Source organism: Notothenia coriiceps, unplaced genomic scaffold, assembly GCF_000735185.1.
Source record: "Notothenia coriiceps isolate Sejong01 unplaced genomic scaffold, NC01 NC01_scaffold00009305, whole genome shotgun sequence".
NCBI lineage: Eukaryota > Metazoa > Chordata > Actinopteri > Perciformes > Nototheniidae > Notothenia > Notothenia coriiceps.
In genome coordinates, this window is record NW_011342006.1 from 158,140 (window position 1) to 167,841 (window position 9,702).

The following is a 9,702-nucleotide window of genomic DNA, read 5'->3' on the forward strand; positions in this document are numbered from 1 at the left end:
ATATACAGTGCAATAATTATTCATGCTAAATGAAGCTCTGTTGCTTGGATATCACTAGATCCTGTTACAGCATAATATAAGTACATAACCAGGGCTGCACATAACTGGTGCGCAGGTGCGCATGCACACCCACCGCACCGGATCATTTGAAAAAAGCGCATTTGCGCACCAACATTGAGAGAGACAGAGAGACATGAGAGAAGAGAGAGATAGAAAAGAGAGAAGAGAGAGATATTTGCGAGTTGCACAACTGGTAAGACGCGTGATAAGACGTGTGGTCTGCTTGATGAGCTCCCTGCTGCGAGGCACGGACGCGCACCCCCCCCCCGTTGACATTCGCGATACAGAGGATGCGCACCAAGCAACATCTCCAGGTGCTCCTTTGAGAACCAGGGCAAAAAATGTGTGTAGGGCTGTATATATAACCTATGTTAAAAGTTTTTGTAGCCCAAATCCTGTATTTTGATGATTTCAAGTCAATAGGTTAATCAAATGAACTTAGAGGAGTTGTGTTTGTCTGTTTTTAAATGATGTCAACTTGTTCCCAGATCTCAGCGATTACTTTGGCAGGTATGTTTGTACCCTTAACTGATTAGCCAGAATTACAAATGTAAGACCCAAGTTGTTATGTGTGGTGGTTTTCCTTAAAAACGACACCTGGAAGAGTCTGGAAGGGAATGTGAGAGGGTAGAAGGAATGAAGTGTTCGGCTTGACTGACTCAGGCGCTGTCTGGGTCTACTGAGCAAGGTTCCTAGCTAAGGGGGGGGGAGTTGAGGGACAGGGCATTTTTCAGCAGGCAGGCAGGAAATGGGCAGTGCAGGGTGTGCCAAGACAGGAAGCCTGACTGAGCGCCTGAATCCCTCCTCCCTACCACCGACCCACCACTACCACCACCCCCAGTGCGTCAGCCACAATGACCGAGCCTCCACCGCCCACCTCGGCATTACAGGGCTGCTGCATTCACAGACAGCCATGCATGTTTCCTGTTTTCATTCCTGCCTCCCTCCCCTCACTGTATACTTGTCCCCATGTACGGTAAAGTCGCCGGACAAGTCTCAGCAGTGTTGCCACGTACCGCCATGACGGGCCATCTTGACAACCGTTCTTTTAAGCTTAAGTCGCAAGAAAAAGAGGGTTTGAAGTTCTCTGTTCCGTGGAAAGGGGAATCATTTACCAACAGATAGTGATAGAAAGTCAGAAAACAATATGAAGTACTTGTCTCTGTTAGGTTGAGTTAGTTTTCTAAGATAATTGATGGTTGTGAGACAAATATTGACGATGGAGGACTCTGCAGACTTAGGTACAAATGGTACCTGTTTTGTCCCATCTTTTTGGGCAGTGTGGGTAAAACCATAAATCAACTTGTTAAAAAGTGACCACCACCATTTGTCAATGCCCAACCTGATCAAAAATAGCTTTTAACCAAAAACATATTGAATTTACATGCATCTTAATTAGACAAAAGCAGCAGCTTCTAGTGAATGTTTACCAAAGTAGTTGCTCATTAATTTTCTGTAAACTGTTCCATCGATGGATGGACTAATCATTTCAGGTCTGAAAGTCTGAATTAGAAAACCTGAATACAAATCAAGGGAAGGAAATACTGCAAAAAACATTGGAGAAACATGTATTAAGAGTAGTACCTAACCCATGACTGTTAAATAGGTGCATAGGACATAGCGTTTTGTCTTTCTTTATAAGAGCATTGAAACAAGTCAGTCAGAAATATGACAAACATGTGAAGCCAAAACTACAGCAAATTCTATCATGGGTGCTCCCTGCTTTGTGTCCTCCTCCCTCCGAATCTAAATAACTGGGGTCATATAATCATAGTACTGTAACTCAGACCAGTCACTCCGTACTGAATCATCAGGGTCATACAAGGCCTCTCTGACCATGAGAATTTAAATCTGAGAACAAGTGTTTCCAAATGTTCCCCTCTTTCATTTAGCCCTTTAGTGGTTTTCCATAGTTATTTCCCATGATGGAACACTACTGGCCGCGGGGTTGTCTCATCATTAATGTTGATATGAAATGTGCCACAGTGAAGACAAAAATAACCAGCAGACGGTCTTTTCTCTGCTACCGTCATGGAGTGACTGTCCAATGATTCAATGACATATCGCCAGGACACAACTGCCGTAGCCTTCATTAATCCAAAGCTCTCGCAAACCTGTCAGAAGATTCTGGGAGGGCAAGTGAGTCGATGAGCGAGCGCTGTTTGATTTAGCAGGCAGAAGATGCTTCCTCTCCCTGGGCTCTGTGCACTGACCCTTCAGCGGACACAGCCAGGCTACCATCAGCATATCAATGCCCTGCCTTCTACACAAGGGCCGTTTGGGGCTTGCCAGGCTTAACTTAACAAGCTTTCAACACTATATCAATAACATTTTGTTCGTAATCAAAGATGTGGCAACAAAGAAATGTTTCTCTAGAAACAAAGATGCAAATAGGAGATTTGTGTCCAGGTGGGGATTTATAGATTGAATCCTTATAATATCTCTTGGGGATTGTACTTTAAGTAAGGGAAGTTATGGATGAGGGTGGATGTTAAGGAGGAAAGGAGTTGAGGTTTCTGTCCACATTGGCCTATTTAAGGAGGACTACATCAGGGCAAATCTTTGCTCTTTATCCTCTATCACTCTGTCAGCTGTTCTTTGTGGCCGCACTGCGAGGAGCTAACAGGTCTTTGATGCATCGATGCCAGCAGCGAACGCCAGGAGTCCCAGGCAGCTGGCACTCTCATTCAACCCAAACACAAAGTACAAAGTCTCACTGTGGGCTAATTGGGTCATCCTCATGTGGGAGCTAGTTGCACTGGGAGATTTTTCCATCATCCCTTGGGATCGGGCGACTGTGGCTGCGAGGGAGTGTGGTCGTCTTCGAACCAGAAGGTTGTGGGTTCGATCCCATAATGTGCAGTCAACATGTCGATGTAACCTTGGGCAAGATACTTAACCCTGAATATGTGTGTGTGATGGTGTGTGAATCCTAGAGCATTGCTTTGTATGAATGACTTGTGAACGGGTGAATGACTCGTAGTATGTACGAGCTTTAAGGGGTCGAAAAGACCCGATAAAGCGCTATATAAGTGTGGTCCATTTACCATCCCTTGAATTTTGCGTGAGAGGAAACTGTAAGAAAATAAAATGTTATGTGAAAGTTATTACATTAACAATCAAATACTTTTAAACCTATCGTAATTTGAACTGTGTGACCCTTGATGAAATACGCGATGTCATTTTTGTTGACAGTTTAACCAGGGCTGTGACAGGAAATTACACTATTTACTGTTTCATATACATTACTATTTTGCTTATACAAGGACAGAAGCCCCTAGCCCTTACGTGTAAATGGTTCATCAGCTGGGAAGATGAGATAAGAAAAGAAATGCAAATGTGTGATATCTGCTGACAAACTTCGAACTCTTAAACAGGATGTAACATCTTAAAAAGCAGATCCCTTGTGGTGTTTATCAGAGGAAACTGTAGGTTTGACCGCAGTCTTTCTTCTGCACAGCTTGGACAGTGAAACCCCTGCTGGGTTTGACCTTTACATTACTCACACACACACACACACACACACACACACACACACACACACACACACACACACACACACGCGCACACACACACACGGGCTGTTCAATTAATCGTATTTTAATCGCACACACACACAGCTCTTGGTCGTGTGCTGAGGCAACAGGACAGGTGCTACACTTGTAGCTCCAGTGCTCATGTTTAATCAACATCATGCATGTTTAATGACTGAGGGGAAGCGTGGTCAGTCAGCCGTGTTTACAGCACACGCTGTGTCTCCTCTTCATCAGCAGGCCTGCGAGCCGATTACAGGCTTGTGCATGATGTTTAATAATGTCATCCTGCCCTCTCTCACTTTGCTTTAGTGAACCACTGCTGTGACTTAGAATTCTTCTCACTCGTATATTAGATTTCTGAGGACATGAAACTTGTTTGTGTGGAGGATGCAGTCTATTGTCTGCTGTTGTCCAGACAAGACAGGAGCTGCATTTTAAACAAGATTGATTTACTCACATTTTGTTTCTACCTGTGTACTATGTGTGTTACTAAAACCTTTCCCGGACATTTTAGAAACAGTGACAGACACCTTTTATAATAAATCTGTGTTGGGTTTGTTCCAGTGACATTGATAGCTCCTACATTCCTCCTCTTCTTTCCTTAATCTGTGCCTCCTTCCCTTCCCAATGATCCTGGTTGCTCCTCCTCCTCCCCTGACAGCTCACATACTGGAAGAGAAGGAGCATACGCAGGACATCTGTGGGAAGTGAGATTATGAAACAGGCCTCCCGTCCTCTGTTGACCCGGTCACCGCACTCAGGGGTCCATGATTACCATGCAAAGCATAGTGAAAAAATGCATGTTTGACTTTTTTTTTCTTGACTTCAGCATTTTTGAGTTGAGGGGCTGAGATGTATGGTGTTCTTTGTCTGAGTTTCCTCTCATGTGCAACGTGATATGTCATCCAGATGCCGCTTCAGAACACCTTGTTTTGAAAAGCATCTGAAACGGCTTAAACAATGTTGGCCTCGAATATTTTTCACATGTATTTCATCCCTGAGCTTTTCTGTTCTGCTGCCTAGCACAACTTCTATTGGACTTAGAAAAACAATAAGAGCAAGTACAGCAAGCATTACGGCTCTTTGGGTGGCAGTGGCAGTCTGCTGGACAACGCACCACTCGGGTCCAGAGTAAAATAACTCAACCGCTATTGGATTAATTGGCATGGAATAATTACTTTTAATCCAGTACTTGCATAGGTTTGGAAGTTGTGTTTGAGATCAAAATGACTTGACAACTATTTGATAGATTACCATTACATTAGTGGATGTATCCTCTTGGGGAGTTACTTTACGTGTGAAATGAAGTTGTATGAAGCCATTTGAGTCTCCATTGGAAGCTGAATGAAGCCTAGTAAATTGCCTTGATTTGGTGTCACTTGAGTCAGTGTTTGTTGGGGCTGTAGATTACAATTTGGTCGTTAAAAATCTGGAAGTGTGGAGTTATAAGGAGTGAACTCACATTAGCTCTGGGCTCAATTAGCCGCTAAAAGTATGACACAACTGAATCTCCAAAAAATACGGTAGTAGAGTTGCATTATGGGTCATGCAGTCAGTGGCCTAAAGGTTTTAACAAGGCAATAATGTGTGGAATAAAAAGAAAAAAAATTACCTCTGCCTTAAAAGGTTAAATAAGTTCAGCACTGTTTTATACTTGTTATCTAGCGCCATATTTGCATCAGAGCTTTGATTTATGACCAAATGCCTGCCAAATGACATTGCCAGCATAGGGAACAAAGTTAGTACATTCTCAAAAATCTGCTAGCATAGCTTAAGCCTTTTTTTTTAATGGCATACCAGACAGTTTTCTCTATCAAAATAAACTCCACCTTTAATAAAAAAGACCTTAGTTGGAACTAAAACACTAATGCTCAATGATGGTAATCCTTGTCATATCTTCCAACTCCGCAGCAGGAAAACACATCCATCAGAACTACTGATGTTGTATTTCATCCTGTAGATATCAAACACTACTACCACTGCTTTCTAATCTCATGACTCCTTAACTGTAGGATTCGTATAACTCAAGAGTGTTGAGTATTTCTGTAAGCCGAGTTGGGTGATACTTTAATTTGAGCTAAAGTTGGAAGAAGTTCATTTTTAGCCTGGCCAACATTCCTCAGTAGATTTCACAGCAGAGACAGATACTCCCCTGATCATCCACACGTTGGTATCTGCCGTTTAGTCGGCCTGCATACAGTCTTAACCCGTTCCTCTGAAATGTGAATGTAGGCTTCTGAATTGGACATGGCTCTGGTTATGATTCCATAGACACAATTTACATGATTCATTATAATCTTCTGTTTTATGACACCAAATCCAAAAATAAAGTCAAAATGCAAACCCCCCCCCCCCTTCCTCGAACATACACTTAACATGTTAGGCTAATTTAAGGTAGTGAGTGTGTTCTGCAGATAAAGAGACAGATGTTTGCTTCATCCTCAAAAGCAGAGAGGGGCTCGAGCCTCTCAGCTGATGCCTTGAATACTAACTCTGCAGAAAATAGGTCAAACACCCTTAACCAAAAGACGTTGCTCTTCTAGTTCCCCAGGTGGTTATTTAAGGAAAAGGCTACTTTCTAAAAAGAGGAAGGGTGGTTTTAAGTGAAACTCGCTAAAAATATTTTCCTGTATTTGCTGTGGAAATATCTGCTGACTGATTTGTGTTCTCCATTTCTCTCCTCTGCTCTCGTCTGCCCTTCCTTTCCTTCTCCTCTTCCCAGGCTGTCAGCATCAACAAGGCCATCAACACACAGGAGGTCGCTGTCAAAGAGAAGCATGCCAGGAATATCCTTACATTGTCAATGTGTGTGCGAAGTGTCTTTACCCTGATTTCCTTGTGTGTGGAGCCGTTGCTTTGAGGGTAACGTTTGCGCAAGATCAAAACAACAAACTTGCTGTAGCCTCGTCATCTGCATGTGGCCCCGCTGCAGAGCTAATTTTGAGCTCTCAGACAGAGGGGAGTTCTGTTTAGAGGCTGCAGAGCCCCAGGGAGAGGAGAAACCTAATACAGAGGTTCATTATTTTAGTTTTATGACTTCAAAAAATAGATTCAGTAACAAATTAAGTGTGTATTTTCATAATTAAAACATGCAATTTGGCTTTTATAAGACACTCTGCAGTGCAAACCCTTTTAATCATATTTTTAATGAGGAAAGTAGACGCTTGTGCATCATCAGCACTTTATTTAACATAGAAACAGGACTTTGTTTAAACTGGTGATTGGTGTCTTAGAGAAGCAACCACTTTTAAACAAGAAATTCCAGTAAAAATGTAAAACTTATTGTTAAAACATGTATTTTATGTATATGGATTGGTCAAGATTTTTTAAAAGTATTAATGATTATTGGAGTGACATTCCTAGCCAATGTAAATGTCCCCTCTGTGGGACTAATAAAGGTATTCTGATTCTGATTCAGATTCTGAAGGAGGCAGAGAAATACAAAAGGACAAGATGATAAAATGTAACGTTTGATTTCACGGCTCACCAGCAAAACTAATGGCCCACAAAATAATTCACTGTGATCCTTGACCGGCCCCGGCACCCTGCATCTTGGGGACCCATCATGAGAAAGGGGCCCACACTTTCTGGGCAGCGGTCAACCGGCTGCCCCTCTCCAGCAACGCCGTGCTCTGCTGGAAGTTCTGCCACGTCTTCCACAAGCTGCTGCGAGACGGCCATCCCAGCGTACGTACAGATGACAAAGCTTTACCATTTCCACTCGTACACTCCTAACAGATCTGATCTCCTCTCTGTCTCTTGTGTTCACTACAGATCATTTTCCTCATGATTCATCATTTAGTTGAAATCACACCACATGTACATTCAGTTAATTATAACTGATGACGAGTCCTGTTTTATGAACTAATGTTCCTGTCTCCTCTGCTGTCCCTGCAGGTGATAAAGGACTCCATGAGGAACAAGGCTGATCTAACTGATATGAGCCGGATGTGGGTAAGGACACAGAGAACATTATACAAATCACATCACGCAGTCACACTGAGGAGGATCTTATGCCATAGTTGAGCTTCTCTTCTGTGGACTCTGAAACTGATTGTGTCTTGTCAAAGGATGTCGATATTTCGAAACACATTACATCAATATCATTAATAATGCTAAGGCCAGCCACCAGTGATATAGGCAGCATATCATTGTTTTTTTCTAAACCAGCCCCTGTAATGAATCAGCGACTAAAATGAATGTCAACTTGTATTGATCCTCTCCGTGTCGGGGGATTGGAGTGTAGACATAAGGATAATTGTTATTAAAAGAAGCTTGTACAGAGCAAAATTACGCTACAACCCTCCACTGTCCGTGTTACGGCCATCAGATTACATGATGTGTTTCTCATCATCAGCCTAATGCTGTCTGAGTGACAGACATTGTAGCCTCTGATGAACAAAGCCATGTAAAAACATGCCAAGTGTGACAGTCAGAGCTCACAACACAATGCCTGCCAGCTACACGATTTGACTAATAGACAGTAGTAGTATGAGATAGACTGTTAGCTTCTCTGTGGGAAATCTCTTATACCACCTGTTGTTAATTACATAACAGTATATAGTTATATTAGATATTACGTTGTGCTTACTTGTGTAACTTGTGTTATAGTAGCAATGTTGATTTCATGTATCATTGAGAAAATAAAGTAGCCTAGCTTGAGCTAATGAGCACATTCATTTACAAGTATACAACTTTAGGCCAAGAAAATAATATAAATACTGTGTGTGTAACCGTCTGTACATACCTACACATGAGCTGCAAATTGAACTTGGTTTCGATATAACCTGTACAGACACAACACCCTTAAGCCACAAAATCTGAAGAGTCACTCTTCACCGGACGTTATGTGAGGGCCTGCTCTGCATTCCTGGGTGTTTTTCTATTACTCATTTTTTGCTGAAGTCACTAGACAGGAGGATACAGGAAGTTTGGCCCCTGTGATCTGGGTTGTGGCCTCTCTTTTCCTCTTGTGTCATAACCACCCACACTCTCAGGCTCAAGGAAAAAGGAAGTGAAAAAGCAATTGGCCAAATGGCTGCTCGTATCAACTTTGTCCACACTCTGTGACCAGGCACATTTTCACACATGGTGAACTAAACAGAGATTTTAAATCGGTTTGGCAGCAGGAAGGGAGAATATGTTGGCTGTTGTGGTGTAACTCAGCTCCACAGTCTTTGCTCACATATGTATTTTTTGCTGCCTTCCGCTAAAGTGCCACAACGGTTTTTCTCAAAACTAAAAATGATTGATCTTTAAGTTTCCTTTAACCAGCAAACCTGCAAATCCTCCAGGAGGAGAACATTCGTTGCTATACCTTTGATCATGTCTCTCTTTATCTTCATGTCCCTTATCTCCCCCCTCTCTCTCCCCCCAGGGTCACCTGAGTGAAGGCTATGGGAAGCTGTGCAGCATCTACCTCAAACTGCTCATCACCAAAATGGAGTTCCACATCAAAGTGAGTCGGCCTGGCCTATAAAAATCCAGCGCCAGTCTCCCTCATCACTCATTATCTTTGTCTCAGACTCTCTTTTTAGTGCCAGCGTGTCTCTGCGGGTGGGAAAGCCTTTTACAGCAAATTCTGTCTTTAACACTAATGGCGTCTCAAGAATCTGTAATGAAGCCTTTTTATGAGACATCAGAGCAGAGCGGTGCAGGAAGGCAGAGTCAGTGCTATATCAGGAAGATATGGCTAATCTTTGCTCCGCTGAAGGCTAATTATCAGGGTGAGGGTTGTCTTAGACGGCAATTTGACATGAAGTAACATGGCAGTCAAAGGAGAAACACATGCATCAGCCTGCAGATCTGTAAGCCTCACTCTGCTGAGCTCACAGAGAAGGAAATGCTAATTCTCTAGTCAGAAGCTAAATCAGGGGTTTCAAACTCAATTTCATTGCGGGCCACATTCGCATAATGGTTGCACTCAAAGGGCCGGTTGTAACTTTAAGACTATATAAGAATACATATAAATATTTAATATATATAAAATAATGTATTATATTACATCATTGCCTCTGCATTGGATTATTATCGGATAGGGTAATAAGTTTATAATTAACTCTGGGGCAAGTCTGGGGCAAATAATTGCAAGTCTCTTCAGTGAGAA

The 9,702-nt window shown here is 42.5% G+C and overlaps 1 protein-coding gene across 3 annotated transcripts in view; it reads left to right on the forward strand.

Moving 5' to 3' along the window:
• Window positions 1-9,702, forward strand: part of hip1 (huntingtin interacting protein 1) — a 68,450-nt gene that overhangs the window by 13,615 nt on the left and 45,133 nt on the right. For all 3 annotated transcript variants that reach the window (XM_010770866.1, XM_010770867.1, XM_010770868.1), the window contains exons 2-5: window positions 6,319-6,382; window positions 7,141-7,283; window positions 7,494-7,550; window positions 8,974-9,054. In XM_010770866.1, coding sequence (XP_010769168.1) covers window positions 6,319-6,382; window positions 7,141-7,283; window positions 7,494-7,550; window positions 8,974-9,054 — 345 coding nt within the window. The remainder of the gene's footprint in view (window positions 1-6,318; window positions 6,383-7,140; window positions 7,284-7,493; window positions 7,551-8,973; window positions 9,055-9,702) is intronic.